Source organism: Monodelphis domestica, chromosome 2, assembly GCF_027887165.1.
Source record: "Monodelphis domestica isolate mMonDom1 chromosome 2, mMonDom1.pri, whole genome shotgun sequence".
NCBI lineage: Eukaryota > Metazoa > Chordata > Mammalia > Didelphimorphia > Didelphidae > Monodelphis > Monodelphis domestica.
The window spans coordinates 286,861,338-286,883,275 of NC_077228.1; the positions used below are offsets into that span (position 1 = coordinate 286,861,338).

The 21,938-nt window shown below is 39.6% G+C and overlaps 1 protein-coding gene across 7 annotated transcripts in view; it reads left to right on the forward strand.

Moving 5' to 3' along the window:
* Window positions 1–19,726, forward strand: part of POLH (DNA polymerase eta) — a 96,828-nt gene extending 77,102 nt beyond the window's left edge. For 5 of the 7 annotated variants that reach the window (XM_056818276.1, XM_007483975.3, XM_007483974.2 and 2 more), the window contains 7 exons: window positions 6,735–6,904; window positions 9,634–9,737; window positions 10,779–10,898; window positions 11,853–11,976; window positions 12,679–12,744; window positions 15,002–15,171; window positions 17,494–19,726. In XM_056818276.1, coding sequence (XP_056674254.1) covers window positions 6,735–6,904; window positions 9,634–9,737; window positions 10,779–10,898; window positions 11,853–11,976; window positions 12,679–12,744; window positions 15,002–15,171; window positions 17,494–18,364 — 1,625 coding nt within the window. In that variant the 3' untranslated portion in view covers window positions 18,365–19,726. The remainder of the gene's footprint in view (window positions 1–6,734; window positions 6,905–9,633; window positions 9,738–10,778; window positions 10,899–11,852; window positions 11,977–12,678; window positions 12,745–15,001; window positions 15,172–17,493) is intronic. The other 2 variants (XM_007483976.3, XM_007483977.3) reach the window with 2 other exon arrangements.
* Window positions 19,727–21,938: the final 2,212 nt, after the last annotated feature.

The window sequence follows — 21,938 nt, forward strand, 5'->3', positions numbered from 1 at the left end:
AGCCATCTAATTCAATCATCTCCTTTTATATATAAGGAAACTGAGATATGGAAAGAATTAAAGCTGAGTCTGTGTTTTGTGACTCTAAAGATGGTAATGCCACAACAGAAATAAAATAGTTAGGGAGAAGAGAAGCTTTTGGGAAGGAGAATGAAGACTTTAATTTTGGACTTGTTGAGTTTCAGGCGCTTATGGCATAACCAGGTGGAGATATGTAGCAGACATTTGGAAATACAAGATGAGAACTCTGGGGAAAGCTAGAGATGGAGGCAAAGATTTGGGTGTCATATACAGGGAAGTGTTAACTGAAGCTATGACATTTCATGAAATCATCAATGGAAAAAGAGAAAGAAAAAAGAAGGGTGAAAGACAGCTTGAGGGATACTCAGATTTAAAGAAGATAAGCTAAAGTTGAACATTCATTATTTTTAGTGTTTTTTTGTTTTTGTTATTGCTGATGAGATCTAATCCTCATATATGTATTGTTTTATGGCATTTGTGGTACAAAACGAATTAGATTTTTGTTCATTTGTTTCAGTCATGTCCAACTCTTGGTGACCCTATTTGTGGTTTTCTTGGTAAACGTACTGGAGTGGTTTGCCATTTTCTCTGTAAGAGAAGATGTTAATATAGAGTGGAAATGGAATACGGCAAGAGACATGATTGACAGACAGGGAGTCAGAATGTTGGAGAGGGGTCTTCTGGGAAGGATATCAACTGATATGAGATTGGGTTCTGAACCTTGTGATGGGGTGAAGAGCTTTTCCTGAGCTCTGGAGAGTGAAATCTCATCTGTTTCCCAGGAGTGTCTCCAATTGACTTCAGCACTCTTGGTGTCCATAAACAGTTCTGGTTTCCATCTTATCAAGGTCTTAGTGACTGACAGGACATTTCAGCTTAGTCCAAGAGAGATTGTTCCTTGGAAGACAGGCTGTGTGTCAGTCCTGAAGAAAAAGCAACTCCCTCTGTAGCAACCTCCCTTAAAGACTCAAGCCTCTATTAGCCATTAGTTTACGATAGTATATAAAGAAGAGAAAGGGAAGAATTGATCTCCAAACTGGTTCTGGCTGGTGGCCAAAGCCAAGGACTCAAGTCCAGTCTGGACATTCAGTTTAGGGATCTCCTGCTTCCCTCTTTCCTCAATCTTCCCCTTGCTAATTGTGTAATAAACCATCTTTAAATTAAGATTCATACGAAGTCAGATAATACTTAGAGGGTGAAGGGGGTTGGGGAGAAGGAGTTTTAGAAGGGAAACCTTTCTTTAGCCCCAAGTAAAGTCAAATCTTGGGGTGTCCAATACTGGTTTCCCTCTGCAGATCTGTTCAGAGGAAGACATCATCTAGGGAAGATCTAGGTTACTTCAAATTTCCTAGCCAATTGGTACATCCTAATTTCCTGAAGTGATTTCTGCTCTGTGACAATCTGCTACCCCTTCAAGTTCACCTTTAGGGATCTAGGCTGAGTTAAAGGGGAGCCATTAGCTTTCTACTCAGATAGGGAAGGAGTTTCTCTGGGAGTTAGTTCATCAGTTCACTTAAACTAACATATCACCAACTCAGGGGTTCTCCTTTATTCCCTTCTTACACCTTCTCCAGCTCATTTTACAGAGGAGGAACTGAGGCAAACAGGGTAAAGTGACTTGCCTAGGGTCACAAAGCTAATAAGTGTCTGAGGCTAAATTTGAATTCAGAAAGATGAGTTTTCTGGACTCTGGGTCTGGTACTTTATCCATTGTGCCACCTAGCTGCCCAAGAAATTACACAGGACTCAGTAATGAGGAGAAATAATGACCTCCATGGCTAAAGCTTATACTGAAGCTTCCAGGAGTGAATAAAAATCTAATGGTGAAATATTTATTCAGTTTTTCTTTGTGCCGTCTAGTCTTGGATTTTCAGGTGTTTTTTTTTTTTAAGTAAGTGTTTTGTAGTAATGAAAGGAATACTGTGCTTACTTTCTCAAAAAACTGGATTCTAAAATAAAATTTTCCATGATAATAGCTCTCTGAGACTGCTGATTAGCTGGTATCCAAAGATCCCATTTATTTTCTTCTTTGTGTTATTCATTTATTTAGTAAGTATTCATTGAAGGCTATATATAGTTTTACTTAAAAGTATTTTTAACATGCATAGAATTGTAGCTATAGGGACAGCTTTTCAATTCAACACAAATGAAGTGGCTATTCTGTTCAGGGCCCTGTGCTTAAATGTTGAGGATACGAAGAAGAATGGAATAGTTCCTGCTCCTGAGGGATTTGTATTCTACCAAAGGTATGCAGCAAGTACCCAAATAAGAATACAAGGAAAAATGAGGAAGGGGAGAGCACTAACAGGTCAGTGAGGTGTGAGGTCAAGAAAGTAAATGTCAGGATTGGATTCAAGTCATGCATGGGAAGTTTTAGGTGACTGGATGTTAGTGATGAGGGGGGAAAAAGGAGTGAGAGAATCAAAAGGGACTGGACGACATAAAGTTGAATTGTTCAACAATAGGGTCAAAACTGTGATGAGAGGGAAGGGAGGTCAGAGCAAGTATAGTAGATTGAAGGAACAGGGAGGTATGGAGTGAGCCAGGCATGGAAGGAATTTGAGTTTGAGACTGGAATGAAATGAGAAATTCCTGACTTAATTTAACAGTTAACAAAAGTAAATGCATTAGGGGCAGCTAGGTAGCAGAGTAGATAGACTGCCAGCCCTAGAGAACAATACCATGTTTGCTGTGGGGTGGGCCAGCCTCCCACAGGAGATGGGGTCTTGGAGGTGGGATGGTGTCAGCGAAATCAATGTGACCCAGATATAGGGAATTCAGAGCACAGATTTGCCAGAAGTTTTTATGCCTAGAAAAGAGGGTCTTATCTAAGTGGGTATATAAGAATGATATGGAGGGCTTGTCATGCCCTGCTAGGGCAGCTCTCCAGCCTCTGACCCCCACCTGACACCCAGCTCTCACTTGTGGCTCCCAGCAGCTGCTAGCATGCGGCAGCGGCCACACCCCGGGCAATGGCTTCGACAAGCCGGCTAAACCTTGTGAGGGTAGCCATCGGGTCATCGACCCCTGGTGAACCAGGGCTTTGCTCACCCAGCATGTGAAGACTGCTTCGGAGGAACAGGCGGAAGAAACCAATAAGAAGGTTCAACGGCTGAGAGGGCAATACAGCAAGGCACTGTGGAGTGCTTAGGGCGTGTTGGAGCACAAAGGACAACATGGCCATCCAATGCAGCTGAGGAAGTCTCCAGGTGTAACGACTTTTCGTGCCACTGGACCCAGGCATCCAACACCAAGAGAGTGGGACTGTCTCTGTGCATCGACTTTTCCACTTAAATCTCCTTCACGTACAAGTGTTTTTGCGCACACTCATCTATATCACAGATGAAAGTGCACAAAGACAATCGTCATCCTCGGTTACTGAGAGACTACTACCATATAAGAATGCTTAGGTTTAATTTTATAAATGGGTTCTCCTGGTAATATTCGGGGGGGGGGCATCTGTATTAACCCTGCAAGCATGTTGTTCTCATCAATTTTTCCTGGGGCTAAGTAAGAATAGTAATCATGGCAATTCAAATAATAAGGGGATGTTAATAATGAAAGTCACTTGGGGGAGGTTTCAGTGGGTGTTTCTGTCCTTCCTGGGGGCTGCTTTGAAGTCCCCAGTTTCCACATGAACTGTGTCAAACAACGTGATCTTTGATGGCTCCCTGCACGTGTTCTCTTAACCCCAACTGCCTATCCTTTACCACTCATTTGCCTTGGAACCAATACACAGTATTGATTCTAAGACAGAAGGTACAGGGGGCAGCTGGGTGGCTCAGTAGATTGAGAGTCAGGCCTAGAGACAGGAGGTCCTAGGTTCAAATTTGGCCTCAGACACTTCCCAGCTGTGTGACCCTGGGCAAGTCACTTGACCCCCATTGCCTAGTCCTTACCACTCTTCTGCCTTGGAGCCAATACACAGTATTGATTCCAAGATGGAAGGTAAGGGTTAAAAAAAAAAAAGACAGAAGGTACAGATTGGGGTGGGGGGGGGGGGGAAGGAATCTGTCATTTTCCAATGAAGATTCCACCACTACCATAAAACCTTCCTTTGATACAGTGAAGGACAGTTAAGCAAGACAAATCAAAACACTGGTTATATATGACAAGTAATGTCCCAGTGTTATGTGGCCAAGAAATGGGGATTAAGTGACTTGCCCAGGGTCACACAGCTGGGAATTGTCTGAATCTGGATTTGGACCCAGGACATCCCATCTCTAGGCTTGGCTCTCAATCCACTAAACCACCTAGTTAGCTACCCCCTTACCTTCTGTCTTTGTATCAATTCTAAGAAGATCAGCAAGGGCTAAGCATTTGGAGTTGAGTAACTTGACTTGGGTAACATAGTTAGGAAGTGTCTGAGGCCAGATTTGAACCTAGATCCTCCCAACTCCAGGTTTGACTCTATCTACTGAGGCACATATTCCTTAGTAAAGGAAAAACTAGCCTAGTGTGTTTTGAGAAAAGCTGGCCCACCTCATGTGACAGGAACTTGTAATAGATTTTGCCCATTATAACTCATAAAGTACGACCACCTTGCAGGTGACTGACGTAGATGTAGTTCGTTGTTGCTGAAAAGGTAGATGAACTAGGAGAGGCCCCATCAGTATTAAACTAGGAAAGAACATCAGTATTAAAAAGTCTTAAAGTATGAGGGCAGGGGTTAGGTTGGAGAGTAGGAAACTTTGTGTCACTACTAAATTCCTTAAAACAGGAGGAAGTGTGACCTGGGAGGCACTAGATTATAGTATCAGTGATACGGATGAATTGACATAGAAAAGTGTAGTGAACCTTGAATGAGGAGAGATTGTTGAATGATGGTAGTGATGGAGGGAAGATCTAGAACAGTGATGGTAAATCTTTTAGAAACCAAGTGCCCAAACTGCCCCTTCCTGCTGTGTGTGTGTGTGTGCTCCCCCCTCTTACTGTAGGCAGGGGAGGGAGGAAGTACTCCCATGTCTTTTGGGCAGAGGGGTGGATTACATGAGAAATGTTCTCAGGCGAATGTAAAGAGGGGGAGGGGAGCAGCCCGCTCCAGTGCCATAGATTCGCCAACATGGGTCTAGAACAGTGGTTCTCAACCTTTCTAATGCCGTGACCCCACAATACAGTTCCTCATGTTGCAGTGACCCCAAACCAAAAAATTATTTTGGTGGCTACTTCAAAACTGTAATTTTGCTACAGTTATGATTTGGAATGTAAATACCTAATATGCATTATGTATTCTCATTGCTACAAATTGAGAGGTTGAGAACCACTGGTCTCATCTATCAGTGGGGAGCCCAGGATAAGCCAGCTCCTAATTTTGGTTGAGTGTATTAGGTTACATGGGAAAAGATGCAGAGATTAACCGTTTTTTGGAGTGAACCAGGTTTGGTGAGAATTAAAAAGATGAAAAGAACCTCAAGAGATCAGGTTGGAGGGAAGTTTGTTAACACTGAATTAGGGTTTGAGAAGGCACCAGTGGGAAGAGGAAAGAGACCATTGAGCTTGATGAGAATAAGAATCTCAGTGTTGGAATGGATATCATCAACTGTTTAAGGCAACAGATGTCCAATGAGAAACTTTGTTGCAATATACCTGACCAGTAGTGGTTTAGCCTATGCTTGAAGACCTTCAGTTAAGGGGGAACTTTTCACTTCCTGAGGCAAATTATTTAATTTACAGATGTCTAATTTTTAGGAAGTTTTTCCAGATATAAATGATAAATTTATTTCTTTGCACCTTCCACTCATTGCTTCTGGCCTTGTCCTCTGGAGCTAAACAGAAGAATCTGTAATCACTCTTTTGCTTCATAGTTCTTTAAATATTTGAAGGCAACTATGTCTCCCTTGAGGAGACCAATTATGTCTCCAGGCCAAATGTTCCAGTTTTTTCAACAAATATTCCTATGTATTGGACTTCAATATGCTGGCAGCTTTCTTTTGGACATTTCTCAGGTTATCTCTGTCCTTCCGAAAGTATGGCAGCCAACATTCCACATGTAGGCTAGAGAAAGCATAGAGTAGTAACAGCAAAGATAATAAAGTAGGGGCAGCGAGATGGCTCTGAGGATAGAGAGCCAGGCCTGGAGATGGGAGATGCTAAGCTCAAATCTGGTCTTAGACACTTGCTAGCTCTGTGACCCTGGGTAAGTCACTTATGACTGCCTCACCCTTTTCAGTCTTTTGCCTTATAACTGATACTTGGTATCAATTCCAAGACAGAAGGTAAAGGTTTAAAAAATAAAAAGTAATGAAATAGTTGCCAATACAGGAGTAGAAATGCAGAGGAAAACATGATTTATCACTTGTTTATTTGGGTATATGATTTGGGGTTTGGGTTTTAAAAGATTATTACAAAAATGAACAATATGGAAATGTGTTTTGCATGATAATACACATGTAAGTAACTTGGTGGAATTACTTGTCAGTTCCAGGAGTGGGAAGGGAACATGAATCATATCACTCTGGAAAACTTAGGTATAAATTTGTTATTAAGATAAAATTTTAAAAATAATAATAAAGTACACTGCTAGCCTGAGGTTCTTTAAATTGGAGCAAAGTCCAGATCTTTTAGCACTTCACCTTGCCTAACTTTGTGGAAATCTGTGATCTCTTATTTTAGCATACTGGCCTGGAATATCAGCATCTCTGTACTGCTGACTTTTCCTCTTAGGACAATTAAGAGGGACACTGATTTATTTTGAACACCCTCTCCTTTCCCAGAAGAAATACGACAGCAAGGAGTAATCCAGTGGCTTGAGTCTCTTCCCGTTGATGACCCCAGCTCTTCAGACTTACGGCTTACTGTGGGAGCAGTAATTGTGGAGGAAATGAGAGTAGCTATAGAAAAACACACTGGTTTTCAGTGTTCAGCTGGGATTTCACACAACAAGGTGAGCATTAAGACTAGGGAAGGATTTCAAAGAGAAAGAGAGGTAGGTACCTTTGTAAAATGTTATGAAACAAGGACTAGAATGGTAGGTATGTTTAGATAATTGTGAGCATGTAGGAATGTGTTAGCCAAAATATAGGCAGCACTTTCCTCCCCTAAGCCTCATTTGTATAAAACTCTAGTGTAGATGATGTTTTTCCATCTATAATTGTTCTCTCAACCATTTTAAAGAAACTGCAGGTTTTTTTTTTGAGTGTACCATCAAAAGAAATATAAACATTACTTATTAGAGACAATGACTATAGAGTGGCAGTCAATAAAACCATATGTCCACAATATATTTATTACAGTTACTTTGGTGGGCATGATTCTGAATATAAAACTGGCAATCCGCTCACAAGAAGTAACCTCTCTTCAAGGACTGCCTATATTTGTATCATTATCATTGTTTGAAAATAGATCCCCTCTTTGCTTCCCCATTGTAAACCTCAGGATATTCCCTAGCATGCTAACAAACAGAACCAAGTAAACTCATACTGTCAAGAGAACAGGAGAAAGGAAGAGACTTAGACCCAAAGTTTTGTATGTTACTTCATTTTTTCTGGCTATAGATAGCCAATTACCTTCTTGTACCATGATGTTCTCAAGTGTATTCTGTGCTTCCGTTTGCTTCCCAATTGTCCAATAAACCAATAAGAGGTATGTGAACAGTAAAAAAAAAAAATTAACCCTTCCATCTAAGAATCGATATTATGTATTGGTTCCAAGGCAAAAGAGCAAAGGGCTAGGCAATGGGAATTAAGTGACTTGCCCAAGGTCACATAGCTAGGAAATGTCCGAGTTCAAATTTGAACCCAGAACCTCCCATCTCAAGCCCTGACTTTCAATTCACTGAGCCATGTAGTTGTCCCCTGGATCATAAAATCTTAAAAATTCATATCAAACTGAAAGATGCTAATCTGACTTAGGAAAGAGTATAAATTGTACAATTTAAAAAATGTCTTCATTATATTTTTGTACATAAAGTAATTCAAACAAGACTTATTATTAGCCTTATTAGCTTTATTAAGCATTGCCTAATGTGAATATACAGAGCATTTGCTTACATAAATGTCAATAATCATTTATATTTAGCCATCAGTCATTTGGAAAATGTAACATAAGTGCATATCTTTGAAAATCTTAAATAGTCCCTTTAAAATCTTCTTTGTACCATTAATTTGTTCTGCTTAAGAAGTGAGGGTTGCTAAGGAGCATGCATGTGCTGACCTATGGTTGAATTAATCACAAATATTAAATTAGTATAGTTTATTTGAGTATATTAAATTGAAACGCTTTTGTACAAGTGAAACAATGCTACCAAGATTAGAAGTAAATAGTAGGAAATTGGGGCAAAATTTTTATAGACAGCCACTTAGATAGAGGGCTTATATCTAAAGTATATACAGAACTTTGTCAAAGCTATAAGAATAAAAGCCATTCTCCAGTTGATAAATGGACAAAAGATGTGAACAGACAATTTTTGGCTAGAGAAATCAGAGCCACATATAGGTATATGAAAAAATTACTTAAGTCACCACTGATTAGAAAAATGCAAACCAAAAGAACTCTTAGTTATCACCTCACATTGATCAGACTGGCTAAAATGACAAAAGGACAAAATGACAAAAGTTGGAGGGGATGTTGAAAAATGAGGACATTAATGCACTGTTGGAGCTATGAACTGATCCAATCATTTTGGAGAGCAATTTGGAATTACAACCAATAAGTTATAAAACTCTGTATATCCTTAGACCCAATTGCTGGATCGGGGAAAGAAGAAAAGAATCCATATATTCCAAAATATTTCTAGCAGCTCTCTGTGGTGGCAAAGAATTAGAAACCAGGGGGATGCCTAACAATTGGGAAGTGGATGAACAAAATTGTGGCATATGATTATGATGGAATACTACTGTGCCATAAGAAATGATGAACAGAAGGATTAAAAAAAACTTGAACAGTGATTATGAGCAGTGAAATGATAGAACTAGAAGAACATTATACACAGCCACAGAATTAATGCTAGAAGGATAAACTGTGAATGTTACCTCCAGAAAGTGAACAGAAAGGTGAAATATGAAAGACTTAGTTTATATGTACATACTGGCCACCTTGATGATATCTTTTGTGATTCAGGCAGAGGCTGGGACACTGAGATTTATTATGTAGATATGATTTTAAAAAAACCAACAACAGAGATTTGTGATTTCATTTGTATACTATGTTTTTCATTGTATATGGAAATGCTTGCTTCATTTGATTTTGTAAAATTTGAAATTAAAAAACAAACCCCAAAAGAAAGTAGCATAATTTGAACAGATGGTAACTGCATAAATGCAGGCAAAGAAATATTAATAATATCTTAGTTTCTTGACAGACCTGTAAAAGTGGGAATTTTTCACAAAGAAAAGATTGGCAGATTATGGGGGGGAAATTAGAAGAAAGCTGGAGGTGGAAGAAAGGTGAGGAGAACAATGTTAGAATCATGAGAACTCTGTCACTTTTCCCACTGAGGATGTTGTGAGATACCAAGGATTAAAGAGGTCTTAAGTTTCTAGTTGTGTTTTTGTTTGTAATCTAGAAACCATTAAGCTATGGCTACACATAGCCAGAATATTTCTGCATTTCACTAGCCCTTTGTGTGGGTGAGATTGACAGTATTGAAATTTCTCTGCTGTATTTATGCTTCAGGTACTGGCCAAACTAGCCTGTGGATTAAATAAACCCAACCGCCAGACTCTGGTGTCACATGGATCTGTCCCACAACTCTTCAGTCATCTGCCTATTGGTAAAATGTAAGTATTTAGGGGGGCAGTTTGCTCTTTATCCAAACCTTTGGGAAAGTGGGCTGGAGGTCTAGCTTGCTTTTTTTTTTTTTAAGCTAAATCTATGGAAAATAGGTTGTAGGAAGATAAGGGAGGTGGAAGGAAAGGAAGATTGAAGAAAGGTTTTGAAAGCAAAATTTGAATGTTTATTGAATTCTAGATTATCCATGGTAAGAGGACAAAGAAATACCATGGATAATTGAAAATGACCAGTTAATCTAAATTTCTTCCCACTATTTTTCAGTCAATTTTCAGTCACATCTGAGTCTTTATGACCTCATTTGAGGTTTTCTTGGCAGAGATACTAGAGTGGTTTGCCATTTCCTCTTTAAAGCTCACTTTACATATGAGGAACTAAGGCAAAGAGGGTGAAGTGACTTGCCCCCAGGGTCACACAACTAGAAAGTGTCTGAGGCCAGATTTGAACCCAGGACCTCCCATCTCTGGGCCTGGCTCTCAATCCACTGAGCCACCCAACTTCCCCCTACGTGTCTGTTTTTTAGGTAAAGGACTCATAGTTATTAAAATAATCTCCATATTTGCTTTCAGGAAGGAAAATTAAAATCAAAAGAATAATTCATAATCAAGTGTTTATTTTGTGCCAGGTATTGTTTCAGTGTTTTGAGGTATACCATGCTGTTTAAAACATAGTCCCTAACCTTAAAAGAAGGCTGAATTTTAGCTGGTTCTTAGAAGATAAGATTTGGATAGGAGGAGAGGATAGGAGAAGATAGTCTAGGTAAATGAAATGAAGGGGATTCAATGGATAGATATGAATTCAAATCCTTCCTCAGATACTTACTAGCTGTGCTACCCTGAGCTTAACTGTATTACTCTCATCTATATAGCCTTTAACTTCTTTGGGTTTTAATTTCCTTATCTATAAAAACAGGAGAATTGGTCCCTTCTAGCTATAAATCCCAATGATGCCACTGATTCTAAGTATGATATCCTTTTGTCTACTAACATCTCATTCTGTGTAATCTTTATCTTTTGTCCCTCATTTGGCAGCCGTAATCTTGGAGGAAAGCTGGGGGCTTCTGTTATTGGTACCCTAGGGGTGGAGTATATGGGTGAGCTAACCCAGTTCACCGAACTCCAGCTCCAGAGTCATTTTGGGGAAAAAAATGGGTAAGTGGTTTATTTTACAGTTGAATGATTTTCTTTATGGTGATGCCAATTTTAATTTCAATACAGAAAATTTCTCTGGACAGAAGCTCCCAGGAAAGTTTTAGTCTTGTCTTTGGATGACTATGAGTTGCTTTGATTTAAATGACATCACATGTTAACTGTTGCACAGTGGACTAAGAGAGTATTTCCTAAACTTAGAATCCTAATACTGTAACTGGAAGAGCCCTTTAAAGGCCAACTAACCCAACAATCTCCAACTTTCTGCAAGAAAACTAAGTACCCAGAATTACTAATTAGGTGATTTTCCCAAGGCCACATTTAGTGGCTAGTTAGTAGTCTCCTTTCCTTCCTTCTTGTCTGTGTTCTTTCTATACCATCTCTCATGTCGATGGGGAAGTTTTCATAACCAAGATCATTGAGCTCTTGGCTCTTCCTACCCTTCAGCCTTATTTGTGTCTTTTATTGAAATAATAACTCACATTTATATGGCAAAGTACTATCCTCACAGCAACCCTACAAGGGATATAATTGGGAAAAACCTGATTGTACTGCTTTGAAGTTTACAAAATGCTTTACATACTTTAAATCACTTCATCTTTTAACGATAATCTTGTGAAATAGGGACTACAGATCTTATATTCCCTACTTTGCAGAGAAGGAAACTTGAGAGTCAGAGAAGTTGTGGAATGGAAGATGTTTCTTTCTTGTAGGTGTAGGCTCTGATAAGGTACATATATTAATAAAAAGCTAGGGGAAAATGCAAATATTTATTTGGATTTATAAGAGTTTGCTTCCTTAGATGAATACGCTAAAGTTCCCTGGGAAGGGCAGGACTTAATAATGAATTAGGGGTCAGTTATGGACAGTTTTTTTTTTTAACCTTTCTCTGACTTGGAGAAATGGGCCAAGGACTAGAGTTTACCTTCAGCTTCTGTCCTCTTTTCTCTTCATTAGATCCTGGCTGTATGCCATGTGCAGAGGGATTGAACATGATCCAGTAAAACCCAGGCAATTACCCAAGACCATTGGCTGTAGCAAGAATTTCCCAGGGATAACAGCTCTGACTACTCAGGAACAGGTAGGCAGATATTTTCAGGCAGAAAATTGCCATTTTCTTTTTTTTTTCCTTTAAACCCTTACCTTCCGTCTTGGAGTCAATACTGTGTATTGGCTCCAAGGCAGAAGAGTGGTAAGGGCTAGGCAATGGGGGTCAAGTGACTTGCCCAGGGTCACACAGCTAGGAAGTGGCTGAGGCCACATTTGAACCTAGGACTTCCCGTCTCTAGGACTGGCTCTTAATCCACTGAGCTACCAAGCTGCCCCCGAAAATTGCCATTTTCAACAAAATGTGAAGATTTTTTTTTTTTGGTCAATTAGGAACCTCATTGGACCATGCTTTAGGATTTCAGAATATGAAGAAAAACGATATTCCTTCCAGACCTTGAAAATTGATAAACCAAATTTTGAGTTTATTGCTTTAGTTTTTTTTATGCCAAGTGGAATTTCTCATTTTTGAAGTAGAATATTATGATAGCCCTAGGAAATTTTGTGAGTTACACAGTATTATGATGTGCCTTAAATCCCTTAAGATAATATGTTGAGAACACCTAGAAAGTTTCTAAGCATAAGTTAAAATAGTATTGAGAGTTGAATGAATTAGTAATCCTTGGGATACTGCCGTTATCTGTGCAGTTGGAGGCCTGAACAAGTCTGGGCTGTGTCCCGTGATGGGAATGCACTGTCTGTTTCTTGAATCCAAAATCCAAAATTTCCTTTACAGGTAAAGTGGTGGCTCCTACAGTTAGCCCAGGAGCTAGAAGAGAGACTGACCAAGGACCAAAAGGATGTAAGGAATATTGTCTTCTTTCTCCCCATCATGGGCCTGGGGACATTGTCAGAAGCTTGTTAATGTTGGATTTAGAAATTAAATGTTTTCAGGTTCAAAAAGTTGTATTGTTCCCTCTGTCCCCTGTCCATCATCATCTTTAAGCCCAATGGGTCAAAGCCCCTTCCTCTCACATATCACATAGAGCCCCTGGAACAGAATTCTCCTAATGTAGTTTTTCCAATACTCTTGCTGCAACCCTGAATACCCAATACCCCTGACTGCTTTTACCAGTCTTTGCCCCAGGGTCCACTTCCAAGAGAATAAAATATGGGGAGTAATCTTAGAACATAGACACTAGTCTCTATGACCTGTGGCAATGGGAAAGGAGAACAGTAGAACATCACTGGTTCTTTTTGCCCTATGAAAAGATGCCTGGACTAAGTCAGGAGACCTGGATTTTGGTCTCATCTCTGTCTCTTGTGTGTCCTTGGACAAGTTGGTCCCCAAACCCAGTTCCTTTAGCTATAAAATGAGATGACTGAATTAGATGATTTCTTGAGGTCCCTTAATTCTATGTAAGATTTTATAATTTGCTTCTCTCAAAAAAATATGAGTTAAGCTACAGAGTACCCCAGAATACCTTCTGATATGGTCCTTTTACTTTGGGATTTGAATGCATAGGGTCAACTGGTTTGTTTGATACCAGAAAAAAAGGGATTTATTTTGCCTGGATGTCTGATTTTTCCCACTAGGTGTCACTCTTTTCTTTCTCCCTTTTGGAGGACTGAGGTTAGGGACTGGCCTGTGATTTCATTGGTAAAGGAAACTGATGGATTTAAGGAACTTCCTCTATCCATGCAAGTATTCACTTTTTCTTCAGTCTGTGACCTTACAGAATTGCCTAGAGCAGACAGGTTAAATGACTTTAATGCCTCTGCAAATTCATGGATTCTTAAGCTGCTAGAAAGTGTTTAAAGATAAATTCCCTCAATTAAAAGCCTTCCTAGGGAAGGATGTTCCCTGGGATAGATTTCTTTCTAGAGAGGAATACTTTGGGACTGAGCTCTGCATAGAAGTTTTCCGATGTACTTTCTTACCCTCAATATCACATTCACCATAACTCTAGTTTTGGTTTCTTCCCTCTCGACACACGGCCAGTACTCCCTCTTCCTCTCCAATGTCCTTTAATCTAATTTGTATCTTTTAGCGTTGGTTTTGTGAGTCCCAATTTGAAGTGTAGGGCAGCGACATGGCTAGAGTGCTGACCTGGAGTCAGGAAGACTCATTTTCCTGCATTCAAAATGGCCTCAGACACATTAACTGTGTGATCCTGGACAACTCACTTCACCCTCTTTGCCTCAGTTCCTCATCTGTAAAATGAGCTAGAGAAGGAAATGGCAAAGTAGTATCTTTGCCAAGAAAACTCCAAATGGGGTCATGAAGAAATCAGACAAGACTGAAATGACTGCACAATAATTTGAACTGTGGCTCGCCTTTATATTGCTACATTCAGCTAGAACTTTCTCTTTTTTTCCTCTTGAAAAATACTCTTCAGTATTAGGAGCATCAGCAGTACTTATTAATGCCTAGAATTTGAGGATTCTAGATGATTCTCTTTCTAGTTTTTCCTTGCTCACGTCTTAAAGATGCATTAAGCAGATTTTTCTAAATTATATGTCCCACAGATGTTACTCAGTTAGGATAACAACAATATAGGGGCAGGTAGCCTCTAGAGAGAACAAGCTTCATTATGAGCCAATCCACACTACTTACTGCTTTTTGATCAGATGTTTCTTTCAAACAGACTTACACAAACATGTAGACTGCCTGTCATTTCTTGAGTACACATAGCATATTTCTGCTCTGTGCTTTCTCTCAAGCTTTTATGCTTTCCACTGTATCCCTTATCTAAACCTCCATCATCCATCGACAGTTTAGTTGCTTCCCCTTTCCCAATAGCACTTGGTTTCCAGTCACTGATTGCCTTTTATCATTTTAACATGTATTAGGTTATAAATTCACTGAGGCCAAGACTGCGTCTTATTTATCTTTTTATCTTGCAGTATCTGGCCTAATGCCAGTAATACTGGAAGCACTCAATAAATATCAGCATCATAACTTGTTTTCTGACTCCTTGGACATCAGACAGTTCTTTCCCCCCAAACCAACCTGTCATTTTGGCTTTCCTTACATCTCCTATACAACATGTGATATCCAGACATGGATCACTACTTCACTTTTGGTTTTCTCTTCCCTCCCTCTTTCTCTCTCACAGAATGACAGAGTAGCCTTACAGCTGGCAGTTAGCATCCGAATACAAGGTGACAAACGTCTTAGTAGCCTTCGACGCTGCTGTGCCCTGGCCTACTATGATGCCCACAAGATGAGCAGTGATGCATTTGCTCTTATCAGAAACTGTAATACTGCTGGAATTAAGACTGAATGGTGAGTTTTCTCTTTATTAAGAAGATAGTTCAGCACTATCTTGACTTTCACATTAGGTAGAGTCCAAGAGCTCATCATTAGGATTGGCTCCAGCTAATGGTAAATCAATATGGCTCTGTCTAGCAAGAGGCATATCCTGGAGAAGAATGGTCATATATTCTTGGGAAGAACCTACAGCTGCAACGCCAGGAGCAAAACTGTCTAGCTGTAGCTTTCCTCTCCTTCATTCTGAACGTTTCTATTCTCATGAGCTGGTTAAGAGATTGAGTATATAAGGTGTGGCCAGGTGACTCAGTGGATACAGTGCCAGGCCTGGAGGTGGGAGGTCCTGGGTTCAAATTTGGCTTCAGACACTTCCAACTGTCTGACCCCTGGGCAAATTGCTTACCTTCAGCTGCCTAACCCTTATTGCTCTTCTGTCTTGGAACCAATACTTAGTATAGAATCTAAGACAGAAGGTGCCATTAAGCTTTTTTCTCTTTTTGGACTTAACAGAATTATTTACTAAATTAGGACAAATGTGGGAATAGCATCCGAGAGTCCAGACTCTTGGCTCCATCCCTCCTTCCTTTTCCTACCACTCCAGTAAACTGACAGTAGAGGATTCTGTCTCTCGGTTTGATGGATGACAGGAAGTTAATGTACAGGTCCACCTAAATGAGATATTCATAGAGTTTAGAACAGCCTCTGAAACATAGCAGGTACATAGTGGGTACCCTGACCTTTGGTCTTAGAACCAATACTAAGTATTGGTTTCAAGGCAGAAGAATGGTAAGGGCTAGGCAGTCAGGGTTAAATGACTGCCCAGGGTCACACAGCTAGGAAGTGTCTGAAGGTTGGCCTAGTTGACTCCTTATATCTCTAAATATGGATGTGGACTCTGTATAGAGTGTATTTAAATAAATCTGTACGGGTTACCAGTTCTGCAACTCTGTGAGCATAGATTGCTTACAATCATACCATTTCATCCTATGTGATTCTTATCTGTTTTCCCACAAATTCTCCATTGGGGATCAACCTACCACTCTGGAAGTCTTCCTCTAGGTCTAGGAAGAGTAAAACCTCTATCCACTAAGCTACTTCACTGTCCCATTCCTGCTTTTTTCTCTTGAATATTCTGTTAGCTGCTGGATGCTCTTCAGTGTTTCTGTGTGTAATGATGATATAATACTTTTCATACAAAGCCTTATTCTTATCTGCAAGGAAAGCACACTATAACCTAACAACCCACATTTATATACAACTTATATTAATATCTACAAAGCATTTAACTCAAAACAACTCTGTGAGGTAGATACCACAAGCATATTATCCCCACTTTACAGGTAAGAAACTGAGGCTCAGGAGAATTTTCTCATAGCCACAGGTCTCGTGTCAGAAGTGGGATTCAAACTTAGGTTTTAGATCCCATCCAAAGAAAGTTTATTTACTGGAGTGCCAAAATTATTTGATTATAATATATCCCAAGTGAGATCTGACCAAGGGCAACTAGTGTATTAATACTTTAAAAGGTTTTTTTTGGAGTAGACATGGGGTTTTGTCCGTGGTGAGGAGCCTCTTCTACAAATGCACATCATCTTCTCCTTAGCATCATCTCAGGCACTAAGAAGATAACTTGTCTGGAGATTTATAGCCAGCATGTAGCCAAAGTGGGATTTGAAACCAGCTCTTCCTGGCATGAAGACCAATTCTTTATGCTTTGAGTCAAGTCAACTCTCTATTTCCTCCCTAGAAGTTAGTTCTTTTGAAAATATATTGGGGGCGGGGGACAGCTAGGTGACATATTAGAGTACCAGACCCAGAGTCAGGAGGATCTGGGTTCAAATTTGGCCTCAGATACTTCCTACCTATGTGACCCTGGGCAAGTCACTTAACCCCATTTGTCTAGCCCTTGTTGCTCTTCTTAGAATTGCTACTAAGACAGAAAAAAGAATATATTTGGTGTTTTGCATAATTTCATATATATAACTGATATCATTGCTTGCCTCCTCAGTGGGTGGTCTCCCTGAGCAGGAAGGAGGAAATTTGGGATTCGGATTTTTTTAAATGATAAAAGTAACATTTAAAAAATTAAATATATATATTTGGACAAAGAAAGAATTTCTACTATAGCTTATTGACTACTATGAGGAACCAAAGAAAGCTGTAAAATTTCCTTCTTTCATAGTTCATGTTCATGTGTAATATATTAGATGTATTATTAGTGAGAAGTATTTCTTTCCTGGGGTGTAGCTAATATCCCAACCATAAGGGATTTGCATATTGTACAGAAATCTGGACTTGGTGCTAATCTTTCTGTTCCTTTTTTTTCTCTCTGCACAGGGCTCCTCCCCTGACTATGCTCTTCCTTTGTGCCACCAAGTTCTCACCTTCTGATCCAACATCTTGCACAGACATCACCAGCTTTGTGAGCAGTAACACATCACTTCAGAAGTCGGATGTTGCCAGCTCAAATGCTAAGGTTCTGGGAAACAGCCCAGAGGTGGTGGCTACCAAGAGAGCCACCAGTTCTCTGGAGTTGCTTTTCCAAAAGGCTGCAGAGAAGCAGAAAGCCAAAGAGGCTTCCATCCCACCTTCTGCTACCCCTCAGGTCCTTGCATCCAGCTCACCATCCAAATCTTCTTTACAATTTTGTTGCAATAAAAGAAGTGAAATGGAACCCTTCTTTAAACAAAAAAATTGGGAAGTCCAAACACATCCACAGCTTCCTAATGGCTTTTCTGCTCCTCTCCCTCCACAAAATTCACTGCCTATGGCTGAAAACATCATCAGGAACCAGTTTTCCCCAAATCATGATGATGTCCTAGAACCTAAACCCTCTACAACTCCTGTAACAGTTTTGGCCCAGAGTGGACCAAGTGAACCAAGAAGACTTAATTCTCTTCTCGACAGTGCTGTTAAGGTAGCTACTAGTGTTCCACTTTTTCCAGATGCTGAGGACCAGCTGTGCTGTGAGAAGTGTGGCTCTTTGATTTTAGTGTGGGAAATGCCTGAACACATGGACTATCACTTTGCAATGGAACTCCAAAGATCATTCCTGGGACCCTGTTCTCCCAAGCCTCCAGTTGTCCCTCCTACCTCCCCTTCTCAGGCTAAAAGAAGTCCCAAGAGCCCATTGCCTTCAAGTGCCAAGCGCCTCAGGCCTGAAGGTACCAGAACATTGGAGTCATTTTTTAAGCCATTATCACGATAGCACTGACACAGGGCTTATGCTATAGGATTTTGACATTTTTATCTGAAATCCTAGAAACAAAATTTTACATGTGTCTTTTCAAGGGAAATAATAAATTTTTGTCAATTATTTTTATTTTTGTAACCCCACATGATGATCCTAGCATCCTTGCATGATGCCTTTTTTGTAACTGATGGGTGTTTTATAAATGCAGGGATACTTAGATAAGGTGGCCCTAACATTCATAGGAATGTTATAACCAAACACCACAGTAATGAATTAAATTTTTGAAACCTTACTATAGTGTAGTTTGGCAGATTTCTTGCTTGTAATACTTTTTATTTAACTAATTTGCCCTTTGAAAAGTTATTTACTAGAACCAATTAATGGCAGTAGACAGAGTAACTCTATAGTACCTGGACTAATTGATGACAAGTATGAATTTAACAATGATTCTTCTCCTTAGCCTACATTGTTAGGGCTTTCCTTAACTGTACTTAGGTACAGTGGATTTACTGGGACAAGTCAGGAATTGTAGCCTGTTAGAGAATAAATTTTAAGGTAGTATGCCACTCAGTCTGGACAGGAAGTCTGGTACATCCTCCACCCTAGATAAAGAAGCTGAATCCCAGTGATAGGATGCCAAAGGCCAAGCCTGGAAAGGACAGCTGTACTTTTTCTCAAATTCCTAAGTGAAAGGAAGTGATGAATTTGAAGCTTAAAAGGTTTGGATCCAGACCCCACTTTTGGGTGATATTAAGAAAAATCATTTAACCTCAGGGTCTTGGGTTTCTCAACTGTAAAATGAAGGGATTAGACTAGATGGACCCCAGGTCCCCCTTGGAGTATTCAATTTAAATGCTTATCCTAGTCATCCCAGTCACCTCCCAACTTAGGGCAGTTAATAAGAAACTGATTATATAATAGACCTATTCACATTCGGGATACTAACACACCTTGCTTTCCCTTATGCCTTTGCTTAAGCAATTCCTGTTTAGAATTTTCTCTCCAACTCATTAAAATTTCTCCCATTTTGCTCTTATTAATGATTTCACTAGCTTTATAGCTCAGTTTGCAGAATTAGATATAATGTTTCAAGGAGCCTGGCATATGTATGCAGCAAAATGATCTTTTTTAAAAAGTTGTATGATTTGTAAAGACTTAAACAGTATTTATAATTGACTCAAATTATCTGGCTAATGCTAGTGGCTCACTTGTGACAGGAAGGTTAGGAAACATTGTTTTCCTATTCTCTGAAGTGATAAAACTGGTCATGTTTCTTAAATATGCAAACGTGTCCCCCCAAGTTATACCTATCCTTTAAGCCTTGTGTCAATCGGCTTTATAGGAAATTCTTTACAATAAATACTGTTTGAATTGAAACTCCCTTGCAAGGAATCTTTTTCTGAGTTACACTTACAATTACTTTAATGGTTCTGTACCCATACTGCATTGTGTTATTTGTGTATTTTTTATCTCCTGTATTAATCCCCTTTATAGGATATCTTTGCATCTTATGGGAGGAATCTCACCCTTGGTCAGTGTTTGGTCATTGAGCATGAAGAGCTCCAAGAAGGGAGATTCTATCGCCATCTGATGCAGTCTATTCCACTTTTTCTTATAATCCTTACTTTCTATCTCAAAATCAATACTGTGTATTGGTTCTAAGACAGAAGAGTAATAAGGGATGGGCAATGGAAGTTAAGTGACTTACCCAGAAGGATACAGCTAGGAAGAATCTAAGGCCAGGTGTTTAAGATACTTGCTGAAGTAAGGATTAAAGCAGTTGGGTCTGATAATCATTAGAAGCTACAGGTAAGTGCTATAGTTATTCTGAGTATTTTATTTAATACCCATAAATTCATCAAGTTTTCAAATGACTGTAAAGTTGAGGGGAATAGCTAATACAACAGATGACAGAATTAAGATCCAACAGACTAGTATTAGGTTGACTCTAAAAAGATAACAATTGAGAGATAAATGTAACATCTTGGGTTCAAAAAATCAATTCTCCACGCACAGGGTGGTCTGAAAAAGGGTGTGGGAGGGAAGATTAGGGGACTATAAATCAGTAGGAAGGAAATAAGATTAAGTGCCTACTATGTGCCAGGTACTGTACTTAGCACTTACAAATATTCAATCTTCACAACTACCCTAAGAATACAGACTGATCTTATCATTTTACAGTAGAGGAAACTGAAGCCGACTGAGTCCCCTTCTTGCAAAGGCTCAATGATAATGTACATAAGTGCATATGTAAGAATAAAGAATTATGAGAATTCCTATAGGTTGGACTTGGATAGCTGCTTCTAACTCTTCAATTCTGGGATTCAGTCACAACTCTGGACAGTCTGAATTATAGAAGGTTGTGATTTATGCCAGTGGAAGAGAGTATCACATTCCTGGTGAAAGTGCAGATCTTTAAGGATACATGTAAAATCCAGTGGAATTGTGCATCAGGTATGGGAGGGGGTGAGGGAGGGGAGGGAAAGAACATGACTTGTAACCAAGGGAAAATATTCTAAATTGACTAAATAAAATTTTTTATAAAAGTGCAGATCTTCGAATTGTTGAATACATGGCATCAGGACAAGAAAAAACTGGTTTAAATATCATATTTAACAATCTTCTCTACTCCTAATTCACAAAAACCATTGTTTGCATGTTTACCAAGCTTGTTTTTCTGAATGAATGAAGGACATAGTTTTAAAGAGTGAAGTCCACTATATCAACATATCTCCTGCCAAAGAATGCCCTTTCTGTAGACTAGGAGGGGAGTGGTATGCAAAAAGGGAAAGGGGCTGCTGAGGCCAAAGCACCCAGATGATGTCCTGGGCTAAGGAACAGCGTTTCAGTGCTAAATCTGCACAGGAATCAGTTGTGTACAAAGTAATCCATTGGTTCTCTGAAGCTTGTCTGATAGAAACACAGACTCAGGCAGGTTAAAGCTTATTTTAAAAGCCTGGGATGCTGATCTTTCTCTTTTTAGTCATCAGGAAAATGACTGAAGTAATAAAAGTCATTGATAAACATGTGGTTCTATGGGTATGTGATTGGGGGCTTTGGTTTTAAAAGCTCACTATTACAAATATGAATAATCTGGAAACAGGTTTTGAGCAATAATGTATAATCCAGTGGAATTGCTTGTCAGCTCTGGGAGGGGGGGAGGGAAAAAACATGAATCTTGTAACCATGGAAAAACATTTTAAATCAATTTTTTTTAAGTCATTGACAAAGCACTGAGATATTGTCCTAAAGAATAATAAGCTGCTTGGAACTGGAACACTTGGATTGACAGTAACAGTCCACAATTCTCTACACCTGTCAGTACAACAATAATGTGGGGGGAAAAGTGGTGGAGCTGAAACCATTTCAGTTCCTAAGTTTATAAGCCCAGGCACCTACCCTACCTCTCATCACAACTGCAAAGAGCTAAGGATTCAAATTGTACTGGCTAGGAGGAAGTTGGGTGTAAAAGAAAGTAGCTACGACTAAAACTGCCCTGGCTTTTGGTTTCACTGTTCCTAGTGCTGGCCAGGAGCCAGCCTAGTCATGATTGGGGTTGGGGAGAGGTGGGCTGGGGTGGTCAGAGTTC